This window comes from Neoarius graeffei, chromosome 4 (assembly GCF_027579695.1).
Source record: "Neoarius graeffei isolate fNeoGra1 chromosome 4, fNeoGra1.pri, whole genome shotgun sequence".
Lineage (NCBI taxonomy): Eukaryota > Metazoa > Chordata > Actinopteri > Siluriformes > Ariidae > Neoarius > Neoarius graeffei.
In genome coordinates, this window is record NC_083572.1 from 57,755,503 (window position 1) to 57,773,792 (window position 18,290).

The 18,290-nt window shown below is 41.8% G+C and overlaps 1 protein-coding gene across 11 annotated transcripts in view; it reads left to right on the forward strand.

The window, feature by feature from the left end:
• LOC132885089 (R3H domain-containing protein 2) overlaps positions 1–18,290 on the forward strand; it is a 236,185-nt gene that overhangs the window by 202,837 nt on the left and 15,058 nt on the right. For all 11 annotated transcript variants that reach the window (XM_060919392.1, XM_060919395.1, XM_060919396.1 and 8 more), the window contains one exon: positions 9,052–9,197. In XM_060919392.1, coding sequence (XP_060775375.1) covers positions 9,052–9,197 — 146 coding nt within the window. The remainder of the gene's footprint in view (positions 1–9,051; positions 9,198–18,290) is intronic.

Here is an 18,290-nt window from a genome sequence, read left to right on the forward strand (position 1 = left end):
ATCCTTGATGGAGTCCCACCTTCACCTTGAACCGTTCAGTCGTTCCAACTGCACACCTCACTGCTGTTTCGCTGTTCTCATACATGTCTTGCACCACTCTAATATACTTCTCATTCACTCCACACTTTCTCATACAATACCATAACTCATCTCTCGGCACTCTATCGTATGCCTTCTCCAGGTCTACAAACACACAATGTAGCTTTCTCTGGCCTTCTCTGTACTTCTCCATTAACATTCTTAAAGCAAAAATTGCATCCGACGTGCTCTTCCTTGGCATAAACCCGTACTGCTGTTCACAGATTGCTACCTCTCTTCTCAATCTCGCCTCCAGTACCCTTTCCCATAGCTTCATGGTGTGGCTTATCAGTTTTATCCCTCTGTAATTACTGCAGCTCTGTACATCTCCCTTATTCTTGTATATTGGGACTAGCACACTCTCCATTCATTTGGCATTTTCTCATTCTCTAAGATCTTATTAAACAACCTCGTTAGGAACTCCACAGCCGTCTCACCCAAACATCTCCAAGCCTCAATCGGGATACCATCTGGTCCGACTGCTTTCCCAGTCTTCATTCTTTCATGGCTGCCCTCACCTCATCCTTACTAACCAACTCTATTTCCTGATTTGCTGTCTCCAACGAATCTGATCTTTTCTCTCTTGGATTCTCCTCATTTAATAAATTCTCAAAGTACTCTTTCCACCTTCTTAATACACTCTCTTTGTTTGTCAGCACATTTTCATTTACATCTTTGGTCACTCTTACCTGCTGTACATCCCTCGCTTCCCTGTTTCTCTGCCTAGCTAGTCTGTACAGGTCTTTCTCTCCTTCTTTGGTTTCCAGTCTTTCGTACAACTCCTGGTATGCATCTGCTTTTGCCTTCGCTACCGCTCTTTTTGCCTTCTGTCTCGTCTCTCTGTATAACCGCCTGCTTTGCTCATCTCTCTGATTGTCCTAATTCTTCTTTGCTAGCCTCTTCTCTATAATTTCCTGCACTTCATTGTTCCACCACCATGTCTTCTTGTCTTCCTTCCTCCTTCCCGATGACCACCCTAGCACCTTCCTTGCTACCTCTCTTACTAGTATAGCAGTAGTATCCCAATCTTCTGGCAGACTTCCATTACCACTCACTGCTCATCTCATTTCTTCCCTAAACTCCTTCTGATGATCAACCTCTTTTAGTTTCCACCACTTAATCTTCAGCTCCACTATTTCACGCTTCCTCTTTTTCACTTTCAAGCTCATCCTGCACACGACCACTCGATGTGGTCTAGCTACACTCTCCCCTGCCATCACTTTACAGTCTCCAATCTCCTTCAGGTTACCTCTTCTGCAGAGTATGTAGTCCACCTGTGTAGCTCTTCCTCCACTCTTAACCGTCACCCTGTGCTGTTCTTTCTTCTCGAAGTATGTATTGACCATTGCCAAATTCATCCTCTTTGAAAAATCAACCACCATTTGCCCTTCCACATTTCTCTCTCTTACACCATATCTGCCCATCATGTCCTCATCTACTCTGTTTCCCTCGCCAACATGTCCGTTGAAATCTACTCCTATCAACATGTGCTCCTCCCTTTTCTACCACTTCATTCATCTTTTCCCAGAAAGACTCTTTCTCTTCATTCTCACATCCAACCTGTGGGGCATACGCACACACAACATTGATTACCACTGCTTGAATCTCCAACTTCATGCCCATCACTCTATCTGACACTCTTCACATCAATCACACTGTTGACCAACTCACCCCTCAAAACAATGCCAACACCATTTCTCTTTCCCTCGACTCCATAATAAAACAACTTGCATCCACCTCCAGTGTTCTTGGCCTTGCTTCCCTTCCACTTCGGCTCCTGCACACACACAATATCCAACTTCCTTCTTTCCATCATACCTGCTAACTCTCTCGCTCTGCCAGTCAATGTTCCCACAGTGTTCCTACCCTCAATTCTAAGCTCCTTCCCTTCCATCTTTCATGCTGTCTCCTAACATGCCTCCCCCCTCTCTTTCTCATTCTCTGTTTTGGCGCAACAGTAGCATACTTTCCACCGGCACCTTGTTGACCAACAGTACTGGAGGCAGCCGTTGTTAAGGCGGGCCCTGACCGATCCGGTATGGTATTTCTCTTTTCAATCTGCATTATGGCCAGTCAGCAGCCAGAATACCAGGGAATGATGGTCTTCAGCCACTGGGGGTGCATAAGCGTACTCTTGGTGCTGGTCCCAAGCCCGGATAAATGGAGAGGGTTGCATCAGAAAGGGCATCCGGCATAAAACTGTGCCAAATCTAACACGTGGATTGAAAAATGTTACATTATAGGTAACACATTTATAATAATTTGTTGCATTTGTTTTCTTCATGTTAAAGCACCTTATAGTTACTGTTTCTTGGAAATAATTAGAAACCATTATATCTCTGTGTAGCTGAAACGGTCATTAATGACTGTACTAGCAGTCACTGTACCATACTTTCAGCCATTCACCAGGCTTTAAACATGCTTAAAAGTACATATGAGTTACTTAAATTTGTCATGATAATATAGCACCCTGTATTGAACTGAAATTTTGTATAAATTTTAAAATTAAACTAGATTGCACTTCCTCTGCAGAAACTGCTGGAGTGTGCTTGCTCAAATGAAGCCACATTCTCTGCTTCTGTCTCTCTCTCTCTCTCTCTCTCTCTGTGTCTCTCTGTTTCTCTACATCTCTCTCTCACCCAATCACTATCCCCACCAATACACATTGTCACACTGTCATGTTTTAAAAGAAGGATTTCAGAGCGCTTCGCACTCTGAAATCCTTGTTTTAAATGGCTTTGGTCAACAGCTCTCACTCCTTCTCTGGCTCAAAGTCTCTTTCACATCATTTTGAAGGGAGATTTCACTGCGCTTCGCGCAGTGAAATCTCCTCTCCACCCTTTTATATGTTTTTCAATTTAATTCAGAGGTTTTACAGGGTTTAAAACATGGATTTTGGCTGTAAAATCGCAGTTTTAATTTTGTTTTTCTGCTGCTCCCATTCTAACGTCTAGAGTGGAGGAGCTCCTTATGACATCACTCCAAAGTTCTACCCATTCATTTCAATGGCACGGAATTTTGCCGAAAAACGGGAATACCGAACGAACAACAAGGGGGAGTGCAACCATTTTAACAAGCACACCATTCCAGATCGGGCCCTACGTTTCAGCGTTGGAACGGTGTCTCTATCTCGAAAGCCCTAGGAGCAGTAGTGGATCCAAAATATGGGTGAAATGGAATAATAATAAAAACTAGATTGCATCTCCTCTGCAGAAACTGCTGGAGTGTGCTTGCTGAGCTGTAGCAGAACAGAAGAAAAAAGAAGGAAAAAAAAAGGAAAAGACGAGTGCAGTTCAGACCCGATTGCATGAATGTGTCAGGGGAGTTGGTCTGAAGTATCACATGAAGTTTGGTGCATCTCCGGTGGAGCGTGTCTGAGTAGGACGACTCGATTCGTGAGTCCTATTCATTTTCTATGGGGAAAAACACAACAGAAAAACGACAAGGACGACAGAACGGGTGCATCGATCCAAAAGCTGTATACAAGCGCACTACACCAGTGGATATGTGGTGAAGTGTTACTGAGCAAAACTCCATTCATTTGAATGGGGCCAAAAATCAATGGAAGCCTACGGAGGGAAAAAAAGGATGTGTGAAAACCAAGAAAAAGACGAGTGCAGGTCTCAGATGAGGGGATGGATATGTGTGGGGACTTGCCCTGAGGCATCATATGAAGTCTCTTGAAGTTTGGTCACTCAGTTAAAAAAAAAAAATTTGACGGAGAGTGAAAGCTTTTTTCCCGAAACGCCATTCATTTTCAATGGGGCCAAAAATGAATGGAAGTGAATGGATGAAGAAGTGGGGCATGAAAAGAAAGGAACAAATGAGTGCGGGTCAGAACCAAATGCATATACACTACCGTTCAAAAGTTTGGGGTCACTTTGAAATGTCCTTATTTTTGAAAGAAAAGCACTGTTCTTTTCAATGAAGATCACTTTAAACTAATCAGAAATCCACTCTATACATTGCTAATGTGGTAAATGACTATTCTAGCTGCAAATGTGTGGTTTTTGGTGCAATATCTCCATAGGTGTATAGAGGCCCATTTCCAGCAACTCTCACTCCAGTGTTCTAATGGTACAATGTGTTTGCTCATTGCCTCAGAAGGCTAATGGATGATTAGAAAACCCTTGTACAATCATGTTAGCACAGCTGAAAACAGTTGAGCTCTTTAGAGAAGCTATAAAACTGACCTTCCTTTGAGCAGATTGAGTTTCTGGAGCATCACATTTGTGGGGTCGATTAAATGCTCAAAATGGCCAGAAAAATGTCTTGACTATATTTTCTATTCATTTTACAACTTATGGTGGTAAATAAAAGTGTGACTTTTCATGGAAAGCACAAAATTGTCTGGGTGACCCCAAACTTTTGAACGGTAGTGTATGTGTCTGGGGAGTTGGCCTGAGGTATCACATGAGGTTTGGTGCGTCTGCGATGAAGCGTGTCCGAGCAGGACGATTCAGTTTGTGAGCCCTATTCATTCTCTATGGGAAAAAAATGACAGAAATATGACAAGAATGAGAGAACAGGTGTGTCAGTCCAAAAGCTGAAAACAAGCACGCCATTCCAGATCGGGCCCTACGTTTCAGCGTTGGAATGGTGTCTCTATCTCGAAAGCCCTAGGAGGAGTAGTGGATCCAAAAACCAGGTGAAATGTAATCATAAAAACAAAACTTAAGAAGAAAAATAATGTGCTTTTGCAAGCACATTAATAATTGCTGCAGACTTGAACCTCCTGAAGCTTGTGTCTAAATATCTAAAGCGGTATTCTTGAGTAGAAGCCAGTGACTGAGGGCGCAACATACTATAAATATTTACTGAAGTCTTGTGCTGTGTTCTAAACTTGTTGAATCTGGTACAGCACCTGCTGAACTTCTAAGGTCAAAGAAGTAATGGTGGTCATTGCCATGATCTTTGCCACAAATAGATATTCTTACCTTTCACCCCCTTTCATCTTTAGTCAGGTATCTGAATCAAGAATGTACCTACCATGACAGAGGTGTTTTTCATATATATATTAGAGAGAGAGACAGAAAACCAACCAATCAATCAAGTTACATATACACGCTTCTTAGGTGTTTTAATAGACGAAAAGCTTGCATAGAAAAATCATGTTGAGCTCATTATCAAAAAGATATACAGTAAGAATATAGGAATAATATGAAAGGTTAAATATTTACAATCACAAAAAAAACCCTCATTCTATACTACACCTTGATTTACCCAGGGGTGTAGTGGGCGTGGTACGCGGGGGTACGCCGTCCACCCACTTCTCCCGAGGTGAGATTAAAACAAAAAAACTGTCATTCAATGGCCTGAGTTTATACGCTCTACAGTAAGTGACACATGCCTTTGTGCTCATCATCAATGCCCCCTCCAATCGAACGTTACGTAAAACGTAGCGACGCAAAGTAGAATGCATTCTAAACGCAGCCGAGATATTAGAATTATGTAAACGGTTGACTCCGCCATTTTAATGGCTGCATGTCATGTATTTTGTATACGCAGGTGCCTCAATCGCGCCAGACTAAATGCTTGATTTATTCGATTGGTGCCTTTTATAATAAATTTCAGCCCATTGCTGGTTTGCATGCGATGCGAGTGAGTGACGCGACTTTTTTTGAACTTCTGGACACATGCTGTTGCCACGGCAGTAAGTAGGCTAGTAAAAATATCGAATTCCGAATGCAGCTCGGCTCAAATGAACATGAATCGAACATGAACAAAGGTGTTTGTGTATCATAATTTCCAATATTTTGGCTTCACGCCTGATAGTCCATGTTGAACCTATGCAAGGTTTATGTTGAGTTCCAGCAGCAGAGTGGTGCTGTCTACGACGATGCATTCGGAAGGAGAAGGCGAATTTGTTCCTCTTTAGCCATTTCGGCATATTTATTGGAGACAAAATAAACCGCGGCTTTTCGCCATAACAGTTGGGCTGTACTGACAAACACGAATGAAAATTGCACACACAAAAATGTCTGAAAAAAAGTGTCTTCTTGTGCCCTCTTGTGTTGTTAAAAGAACGTAACATTTATACAAATCATTCATACCAAACATAGGCGACCAAACAAAGGCTACCGCTTCTGACATGATATCAAATCGATGATGTCACGAATCGCGTACCCCCACTTTAAAAATCTCCACAACACCACTGGATTTACCCATACCTAACATACTGTAATATTATATGAGCAAGCACTTATCCAACAACGCTAAAGCCATTGCTCTTACTACAGAAACGCTTTATTAGGATTGCTTCAAATGTGTCATATACATTCCCTTCAGCAATTTTGTTTCATGATTTCAAAGTACAGTATTAACAATATACGACATTAACAAAATACAGCATAGTCTTTTTTTTTTTTCACAAAATCATCTATGGAAGTTCATGTTTAACAGCACATTAGAGATAGCATTACATTTAACTCAAATATCCAAAAACACAACACAAGACAGCGCAATAACTTAAGACCGTTTCTAATCAAATCTAATCAGCGACAGTTTAATGTATACAGGACCCTTTGTATGGAATAGTCTAAAAAAAAAAAACAATTACAAAACAGTACGTTTCTGCCCCTTTTCAAGAAGCAACTGATAAAGGAAATCTTGAATAATCCAACTACTAAATTACACTGATCTGTCTTTCCAAATCCTTATCAATAAATTGTTTATAATTGATGTTTTCATGTTTAATATTGGATTTGTTCAGTAAGTTGAGCTTTAGCTTAGCCCTATCATTTTATTCAGCAAATCGATGTCATTATTGTTATTTTACAATGTATTCATATATGTGCTTGTAGCAAATTGTATGTTTGTTTTTCCTGGCTATCTAGTTGATCAATTACTTGAATTATTAAGGGATTTTTTTTTAACTTTATGCTTTATATAAGTTGAACCTAATATTGTCATTTTTATTTTAGCAAGGGGAGACCCTCGAAAAACCATCAGGTTTCAGGCCTCCCCTACATGTCTTGTATTTGTTATATTTTGTTCAGCCAATTTTGTTCTTGTATGTGCAATAAACACGCGCGCGCACACACAGTGCTGAGCGTAAATGAGTGCACCCCCTTTGAGAAGTAACATTTTAAACAATCTCTCAATGAAGACAAACAATTTCCAAAATGTTGACAAGACAAAGTTTAATATACGTAACATCTGTTTAACTTATAACGGGAAAGTAAGGTTAATAATATAACTTAGATTACACATTTTTCAGTTTTACTCAAATTAGGGTGGTGCAAAAATGAGTACACCCCACAACAAAAACTACGATATCTAGTACTTTGTATGGCCTCCATGATTTTTAATGGCAGCACCAAGTCTTCTAGGCATGGAATGAACAAGTTGGCGACATTTTGCAACATCAATCTTTTTCCATTCTTCAACAATGACCTCTTTTAGTGACTGGATGCTGGATGGAGAGTGATGCTCAACTTGTCTCTTCAGAATTCCCCATAGGTGTTCGATTGGGTTCAGATCAGGAAACATACTTGGCCACTGAATCACTTTTACCCTGTTCTTCTTCAGAAATCCAGCAGTGGCCTTAGATGTGTGTTTAGTCATGTTGGAAAAGTGCACGACGACCAAGGGCACGGAGTGATGGTAGCATCTTCTCTTTCAGTACAGAGCAATACATCTGTGAATTCATGATGCCATCAATGAAATGCAGCTCCCCGACACCAGCAGCACTCATGCAGCCCCACATAAGGACGCTGCCACCACCATGTTTCACTGTAGGCACCATGCATTTTTCTTTGTATTCCTCACCTTGCGACGCCATACAGTTTTGAAGCCTTCAGTGTCAAAAACATTTATCTTGGTCTCATCACTCCAGAGTGTGGAGTCCCAGTAGTCTTCATCTTTGTCAGCATGGGCCCTGGCAAACTCTAGGCGGGTTTTTTGTGCCTGGGCTTTAGGAGAGGCTTCTTTCGTGGACAGCATCCATGCATGCCATTCCTCTGCAGTGTACGCCGTATTGTGTCACGGGAAATAGTCACCCCAGATTGGCTTTCTACTTCTTGAGATAACTGCAGTGAACTTGCATGCCGATTTTCTTCAACCCTTCTCATCAGAAGACGCTCCTGTCGAGGTGTTAACTTCCGTGGACGACCTGGACGTCTCTGTGAGATGGTTGCAGTTCCATCTTTCTTAAATTTTTGTACCACTTTTTCTACAGTGTTCTGACTGATAAGTAAAGCTTTGCTGATCATCTTGTAGCCTTCACCCTTGTGGTGTAAAGAAATTATTTTCTTTGGGGAATTCTGAAGAGACAAGTTGAGCATCACTCTCCATCCAGCATCCAGTCACTAAAAGAGGTCATTGTTGAAGAATGGAAAAAGATTGATGTTGCAAAATGTCTCCAACTTGTTCATTCCATGCCTAGAAGACTTGGTGCTGCCATTAAAAATCATGGAGGCCGTACAAAGTACTAGATGTAGTAGTTTTTGTTGTGGGGTGTACTCATTTTTGCACCACCCTAATTTGAGTAAAACTGAAAAATGTGTAATCTAAGTTATATTATTAACCTTACTTTCCCGTTACAAGTTAAACAGATGTTATATTAAACTTTGTCAACATTTTGGAAATTGTTTGTGTTCATTGAGAGATTGTTTAAAATGTTACTTTTCAAAGGGGGTGCACTCATTTATGCTGAGCACTGTGTGTATGTATATACAGATAGTGTGTGTATGTATGTATGTATGTATATATATATATATATATATATATATATATATATATATATATATTTATTTATTGGTCTAATCAAATTCAGAGAGATTCAATTGCACAGATGAGAGTTCATTATTGTTGTATTAATCATACAGTTTCTCATGAAATCTGATTTGTTTTCAGCACCATGTAGACAATTCTGAACAAGATTTCTCTAAAGTAGTGTCAGCATTAATGATGTGTGTGTGTGTGTGTGTGTGTGTGTGTGTGTGTATTTGATCTCTCTGTGCATGTGTGTAGGAGTGCCAGCTCCTGGTCCAAGTGTTATGGTGATGCAATTGAGTGTTCCAAATGGGCCACAGCCTACCCAGAATCCTCCCATGGTGCAGTGGAATCCCTGCAAGTATTACAGTGTGGAACAGAGACCCAGCAAACCTGAGCCGCAGGTATTAAACACGGTCCTACTAATTACCGTCCGGACCCTTCTGGATACTGTCCAGATATTGACATTTTTTTCCAGCTATATATAAAGTTAAAGGGTACATATTGAGAATTAATGATGTATACCAAACAGGGATTTTACCTACTATAATTTTAAATTGCACAGGGGCATACACTCAGAAGTAGGGGCCCCTGTGTGTGGTGTAACAAGAGATATGGAGAGCAAGCGAGTGAGTGTTCAGCTTGCATTAATTGAGAATTGTTTTTATTTTTTAATTTATTGACATTTTTTCCAGCAGTATATAGAGTTAAAGGGTACATATTGAGAAATAATGATGTAAGCAAGAGAGAAGAATGGAGGGACAGTACCGGCAGAACTCTGCAGACTACATTCAGGCAGTCATCTCTCAGCTAGACGACCACCCATTTGTTCAGCATGTGGTGCCTCCTAAAGGGAAACCACCTGGATTTATCCTGCATGTTGATGACCAGCTGAGGGACATTGCATAGTTCTGTTGAGCTGATGCCAAATATCCCTCCATCATGGGAATCGACAGGACCTTCAACCTGGGGGAATGCTGCGTAACATGTACAGTCTACAAGAACAACGGAGTCCTCCGGAAATCATCACAGGAACCACCCATCATGTTTAGGCTCCATCTGTCTACACTGGGATGGCAGTTATGAGAGCTACCATGGGTTTTTCTTTAACCTGCAGTATAAGTTTGACAGCAGCACTCTGGCAGGTATGGAATTCGGCATCGGGGATCTGCTGGTTGGCTCAGATGAGGAGAGAGCCCTGACTAAAGCCATAAGACGGTGCTTCCCAGGTTCTTCTCTGCTCCTTTGTACACGTCATCTAGAAGATAACACCAGACGTCGACTGCAGGACAAAGTTGGTGTGGGCAAGAAGACACACACGCTGATCCTATAGGACCTCTTTGGGCCAGATGGTCTCACAAGTGCCAAAGGCACATTCCAGTTTAATGAAGTGGCTCACACTCTTCAGCTGAAGTATGAAGAAAGTGTTCCCCTCTTCACTCCTTACCTATGCCAGAAGCTCCTGCCTGCCATCAGAGAACATGTGGTTGCACCACAGAGGACTCATGACAACATACCCATCAACTGGACCAACAACAACTGCGAGGCAGTCGACCATTTGCTGAAGCTGGAGACCAACTGGAAGCCTGAGAAAGTTCCAGATCTCATCGAGAAGATTCACCGCATCATGCTACTACAGTACGCTGATATCCGGCGAGCACTTCACGGTCAAGGCAATTTCCAACTTGTCCCACGTGTGCAACATCTGCAAGTTGCACACTTAAAGTGGACTGCTAAGATTGAGGAAGAGAAGAACAAAGACTTCGTGGCCAACAGGAGCCAAAAAAAAAAGATCCGCTAAGATGACCTCTGCTGATGGCAAACTGACCATTACTTCCACAACGCATCTAGCCAAAAACCCATGCCAGTGTTCCCGCCCCAGGGCAGCAAAGACCAAGTAAACAGCACAGATTGCCTATGTACAAATACATTGTAATTACATTATAAATGATCCATTCCCTTCCATATATTGCATACAGTGCCTTGCAAAAGTATTCATACCCCTTGAACTTTTTCACATTTTTCCACCTTACAACCACGAACTTAAAAGTTTTTTATTGGGATTTTATGTGATAGACCAACACAGAGTAGCACATAATTGTGAAGTGAAACGAAAATGATAAATGGTCTTCAAAATTTTAAACAAATACAAATCTGAAAAAATGTGGTGTGCATTAGTATTCAGCCCCCTGTACTCTGATACCTCTAAATACAATCCAGTGCAATCAATTGCCTTCAGAAGTCATCTAATTAGTTAAGAGTCCTACTGTGTGTAATTTACTCTCAGCATAAATACACTTGTTCTGTGAAGGCCTCAGTGGTTTGTTAGAGAACACTGAAGAACAAACAGCATCATGAAGACCAAAGAACTCACCAGATAGGTCAGGGATAAAGTTCTGGAGAAGTTTTAAAGCAGGGTTAGGTTATAAAAAAAATATCCCAACTTCTGAACATCTCAAGAAGCACTGTTCAATCCATCATTCAAAAATGGAAAAAGTATGGCACAACTGCAAACCTACCAAGACATGGCCGTCCACCTAAACTGACAGAGCGAGCAAGGAGAGCACTGGTCAGAGAAGCAGCCAAGAGGCCCATGATCACTCTGGAGGAGCTGCAGAAATCCACAGCTCAGGTGGGAGAATCTGTGCACAGGACAACTATAAGTCGTACACTCCACAAATCTGGCCTTTTTGGAAGAGTGGCAAGAAGAAAGCCATTGTTGAAAGACAGGCATAAGAAATGTAGGGGACACAGCAAACATGTGGAAGAAGGTGCTTTGGTCAGATGAGACCAAAGTTGAACTTTTTGGCCTAAATGCAAAGCGCTACGTGTGGCGGAAAACTAACACTGCTCATCACCCTGCACACACCATCCCCACTGTGAAACATGGTGGTGGCAGCATCATGCTATGGGGATGCTTTTCTTCAGCAGGGACAGGGAAGCTGGTCAGAGTTGATGGGAAGATGGATGGAGCTAAATACAGGGCAATCCTGGAAGAAAACCTGTTGGAGGCTGCAAAAGACTTGAGACTGGGAAGGAGATTCACCTTCCAGCAAGACAGTGACCCTAAACATACAGCCAGAGCTACAATGGAATGGTTTAGATCAAAGAATATTCATGTGTTAGAATGGCCCAGTCAAAGTCCAGACCTAAATCCCATTGAGCATCTGTGGCAAGACTTGAAAATTGCTGTTCACAGACGCTCTCCATCCAATCTGGCTGAGCTTGAGCTATTTTGCAAAGAAGAATGGGCAAAAATTTCAGTGTCTCGATGTGCAAAGCTGGTAGAGACATACCACAAAAGACTTGCAGCTGTAATTGCAGCAAAAGGTGGCTCTACAAAGTATTGATGCAGCGGGGCTGAATACTAATGCACATCACATTTTTCAGATTTTTATTTGTTTAAAATTTTGAAGACCATTTATCATTTTCGTTTCACTTCACAATTATGTGCTACTCTGTGTTGGTCTATCACATAAAATCTCAAGAAAAACTTTTAAGTTCGTGGTTGTAAGGTAGAAAAATGTGAAAAAGTTCAAGGGGTATGAATACTTTTGCAAGGCACTGTATATTGTGCTTGTATAGCCTCGGTCACAACCGGCCGTACGTGCTCCTACGGCCTGTCTACGTGCAAAAAATGCAAGAAACGCACGGAGGGCGCGCGTTAAACGCACGGAGGGCGCGCGTGTGACGTGTTGATTTTCGAGCCGTAGACCGGCCGCAGACCGGCCGCAGAGGTTCTTTGTCATGTCAAACAAACTCTACGGGCGCTTACGTTTTTTTCAGGTTGCAAGACAAACTTGCGGCCAACGTGCGTCTTTCTCCATGAACAAAAAAAACGCAGCGATTTGGGAAACGCCAAAAATCGCACGGCCAAAAAATCGTACTTCCGGTCGTGACCTAGGCTTATAATATGTTAACATATATTCCAGAATTCTTTAGTTTTGGGCTTTGATATTGATGATATGATAACAGTCCGGACGGTGTGCCTACTACATCAGAACAGTGTTAACACTGTCCGAACGGTGATGGAAAGTTCTGGATGGTATCCGGACGGCAATTAGTACGACCCGTTAAACATGCACACACAGACACACTCGCAGGCTCTCATAATGAATGTCATGCTTCAAATATCATAGGCATTTTCATAATACTTGCATATTTAAAGGCAAAAAAAAAATCCCACATTTGAATTAAGATCCCTTCCTAAATTTTTGAATGAATAATTCCTGTCTGTCTCGATGTATAGAACATGCAGAAACATTGTTATTTTTATATTTAGTAAATGTTATTTATTGCATGCTTTAATTTTGCAATGTTTCTAAAATTATCCACGATTTTTCTAATTAAACATCTCTATGCATGTGTACTGTGACACTATACAGTGTGTCAGTAGTTACAATTTACAACAAGCACTATCGGAGACGCTTTTTCTGTGGCCAAATTTGAAAAGGCATATTGTGCAGAATATTCTCTTATAATGGGCATATCAGGTGAAAATTCAATCCAAATTGCTTGAAACGGCTCTCTTTGAATTCAGAATTGAACGCAGAACAACATACTTTTTACAGAATTAAAATATTTGTTTATCCATTCTTGAGGTATTACAAATCAAACATTGAAAAAAATGGCTTAATTTTTAGAAAAATTATGTATTAGGATGGTGTGGTCCAAAATGGGCCTAATTAACGAATTAGATCAAATGTTTGTTCGTAATACCTTTATTTTTCAAGATATTTACATGGAAAATAATGTTAATTATGCTAATTAGGTAAAAACTAGTGCTGCCAAAAATGTCGCGTTATTAACGCGTTAACTTGACTCAATTTTAACGGCGCTAATTTTTTTATCGCGAGATTAACGCTCTGTGACATGATGCCACGCCCCGCACAGCCAGAGTCCTCTGCCCTCCCCCGAAGAGCCACGGTGCTCGGCTTAGGTTTCGTTTTCCCATCGGCGGCTCCAGCCCCATTTTGCAGTGGCTGTGACAAGACGTGTTATGCTCTGCAATAAAAAAAAAAAACACATTGGTACAACCAGTGTTCGAACTATGCCGATATTTTCAGGGGGTCCCTTTTTTTTCCCTTGGGGGGGGTGTGCTTGCGCTTGTCTCAGAGCGTGGATCTCCATCGCGCGCTCACTTCGGATATGCAAATGCTTCCCGTTACACACGATTGCTATGTCAATAAACATCATTTTGCCAATATTTTAGAGACCCCCCCAACATTTCCCAAATCATGTTTTCAAGGGATCTCATGTCTGTTTCAGGGGATCTCGGATCCCCCGAGTACCCCCGTAGTTCGAACGGTGAGCAAGCCCATTCACTTTTTTATGCTGATAAGAGAATTACAATGGTTTTTCATGTGACAAAAATGTGCGATTAAATTGCGATTAATCGCGAGTTAACTATGACAGTCGCGACATTAATCGCGATTAAATATTTTAATCGCTTGACAGCACTAGTAAAAACATCATCAGGGTTCCTGCGGGGTTTTAAAAGGTAGTAAAAGGTAGTTAATTAAAATAGGCTAAATTATGGCCGGTAAAAAGTAGTAAAAGGTAGTAAACGTAATCTGACGTGGTAGTAAATTTTTTTTTTTGACCCCCATCCAACTGGGCCTATGTGTTTTCTAATTCGTTTAATTAACCTGCATGCCATAATATCCATAAATTACTACATTTGGGCGAATTTATTTTTATGTATCGAGGAGGACCGCAGTGAGGAGTTGGTGGCGCATGCGCATTGAATTCCAATAACGGTCGAATCCAGTATAAATTTATACCAGAGATTGTTTAGTACGAGACTGACTTTGTTTATACGGCTCTAGTCGAATCTATCTGTTAACCCGACTGGCGACATCTGCACGAGAATTAAACAATGGGGAAATGCAAATTTTCAGACCTCTGGCTGGAGGAACCTGATTTTAAAGACTGGCTAAAGGCGGTAGATGGCAATCGGCGAGAGGCGTTCATTGAAAAGTTGATCGAAGAAAAGGTCCAACAACTGAGGCACATGTAATGCGTTGTGTGTGTGTGTGCCTGGTGCGTTGTGCGCGTGCGCGCCTGGTGCGTTGTGTGCGCGCGCGCGCCTGGTGCGTTGTGTGCGCGCGCGCTCCTGGTGCGTTGTGTGCGCGCGCGCGCGCGCCTGGTGCGTTGTGCGCGCGCGCGCCTGGTGCGTTGTGTGCGCGCGCGCCTGGTGCGTTGTGTGCGCGCGCGCCTGGTGCGTTGTGTGCGCGCGCGCCTGGTGCGTTGTGTGCGCGCGCCTGGTGCGTTGTGTGCGCGCGCGCGCGCGCCTGGTGCGTTGTGTGCGCGCGCGCCTGGTGCGTTGTGTGCGCGCGCGCCTGGTGCGTTGTGTGCGCGCGCGCCTGGTGCGTTGTGTGCGCGCGCGCCTGGTGCGTTGTGTGCGCGCGCGCCTGGTGCGTTGTGTGCGCGCGCGCCTGGTGCGTTGTGTGCGCGCGCGCCTGGTGCGTTGTGTGCGCGCGCGCCTGGTGCGTTGTGTGCGCGCGCGCCTGGTGCGTTGTGTGCGCGCGCGCCTGGTGCGTTGTGTGCGCGCGCGCCTGGTGCGTTGTGTGCGCGCGCGCGCCTGGTGCGCGCCATTTGAGGCATCCAAAATGTGATGAGCAAATCTGTTGAACTGTTCAAATGATTAAGATTAACCCTCTAAAACACTGATCTCTGGGAGGAAGGTGTTGACTCTGCCCACGGGCCTTCACGACTGCAGGACTGGTGCAAATGACTATCTTAAGCAAACTTGGCAATGTGTTGAGAGACTGCCAAAATAGGGCTTGGGTTATGTGTGTTTTGTATCTTTAGGGTGTGTGTCTTGTCTTTGTCATGTGTGTGTGCACACGTGTGCGTGCGCTTTGTGTGTGTGTGTGTGTGTGTGTGTGTGGGTTCGTGTTTGCCATTTGACCTGATCTAAATGTAATGAGTTGATGTACCTAAGCGCACAAGATTTTTTGTGCAAATCTGTTCACCTGTTCAAAAGATTATTCCACAAACAAAATGTTGGCCATCTTGAAAGTGTTGGCCGACAAAATGCAATCAGATCTTGTCCCTAATGTGAAGTGTTGACGCACAAGGTTTAGTGCAAATCTGTGTACCTGTTAAGAGGTTATGGGCCACAGTTTCACAGTTCAATAAAATTATAACTTATATGTGGAAGTTTGTTTTCTTTTATGCAAATATGCATTACTCCATGTGTAGCCCTAGCAATGGGAGGTTCTATTATGCGTCCAAAGGGAAAGAGTTACACTACCGGTACGTTCAGATTTTCTTTCTATCTTGTCTCATCAATCCAACTCTTTGGGTAGAGTTGTCACTAACTTATATGTAGCACATTCACTTGGACTAACACACACACTCAAAGATTACCTTGTTAAATTGTGAGAAAATGTCCAAATCCAAATTGTCACTGTGGTAGTAAAAAAAAAAAATTGTGAAGGTAGTAAAAAGGTAGTAAATTCAACATAAAATATCTGTAGGAACCCTGATTATATTGGTACACTCTCTTCAAAGTTTCACCAAATGGCTTTATTTATGCAATATAAAGCTGATCTCAACTCTCATTTATGCATCACAAAGAAGGAGAAATCAATGTTAATTACAAAATATGCATAAATAAACACAATGTGATTCACATCTACCATTCTCTATCAAAATAAAGTAATAAAAGAATATTTCTAATACCCTCTTTGTGCTCTGCAGGCCTTTGTATTTCTAAGTAGGCCCTAGTAGTGTTTATATGAAAGAATATGAAAGATTGATTTATTTCAATTAATATTCACAACTTTCAAGGCTAACCTCGAAAAAACCTCTGTGAGCCACATCCAATAAATAATTCCATTGAATTGAACTGAAATTGACCCTCACGTTTCTGACTAACGTTTTTTTAAAACATCATTCCAACCACTAAGATCTCAATATTTTTCATCAAAACAACTAGAGTTATATTCTAAAATAGTTATTTATTTACATCAATCAGTTTGATTTGAAAAAAAAAAAAGTCGGTAAAGCTATGAAAACTCACTTCAAAGTCTCCCGTGAAGCATAACATCAAAACTATCCATCCATTCATTATCTGTAGCCGCTTATCCTGCGAACATCAAAACTAGCTGATGGAAATTTTTGCTGAATACTTCATCAGAAACAATGAAAACTAGAGAACATCCTGATAGAGGTTATCTGATTTGATATTCACGTGTAACTCATTGGGAAACCGATCAGAAGAGAGAGAGCCTGACCACTTTCGCATGACTCAGAAAGCATCGGCAGTTTCCCGATGTCACGCGAGCAGAACGTGGGCTCTGTTGTACTAACTTCAACCTGCCGTTATTCCCAAAGTACTGAACAGATCTTAACGAGATGCATTTCTTTGGAAAGCAGAAATTATAAGCTTTTTAATGATAGTATTCCAAAGATGGGACCAAGTCACACATGTGCAAGTCTCAAGTCTTAACCTTCAAGTCCCAAGTAAGTCCCAAGTCTTTTTTGTCTTGGGCAAGTCAAGTCACAGGCTATGTCAAGTCAAGTCCAAGTCAAGTCACCTTAGGCATATTGGCGTAACTTTAGCAGCAGAATATGAATTTAATACATTGAAAAGGCAATACATAAGTAAATGTCAGTAAACATCCCTGGCACATGTGCCCAACCTGTTAAATATTTGCATTTTAAATACTCATGTTCTGTAAAATACATCATGGAATAAAACAAAACAGTAATAATGTCACAAAGTTATTTATTGATGGCAAAATTGATTGCAAGATTGAAAGCCAACTAAGTTTCTCACATTGTCATCAGCCAACAAGACAGTCTGGCTAATGTACACGAACACACTTACACGAATTTGTACTGCTCATGAACGTGTACATGTTCACAAGCTGACCGTTAGCTTAACCCTGAAACAGAACAACAGGGTAGGAAGCTGCTTATGTTATTCAGCATCACGACTGCAAAGTGCACAATCAACTTACTACTACTGATATACAATATCATTAAACTTGATGTAACTACATTGCTTACCAGCATTCACATAAGAATTTCACAATAATAAACTGAATCCCTAGCTACATCTGCAACGGCTAAAATCCTCCTACCGCTCACTCTCGTGGCTAACATTGGCTAACGAGGAGTTTAGCTGCTATCACCAAATAACAACACATTAATAAACTTACTGGGCAGAATGGATCTTCAAATGCCGGACGAAATTGGAGGTCGTGGTCTGGCTGTCAGAAATCGTCACGTTGCAAATCTTGCACTGCGCCGTTCGTCGTTTACCTTCTAGGCAGTAGCCCTTGAAGCCGAAAGTGATTACTCTTGGGATGGCTGACATGATGATATGATGTGAAATCTGTGAACACATTGTGGCATGGGGCGTGTCGGTATATAGCCCACGCAGAGAGCGTGCCTGATGGACAGGGCGGTGACAACGCAACGGCAGTGCAATCAAAATTACTGAAGTATGTGCATATTACATTTTATTTTCACAATAAAAACAC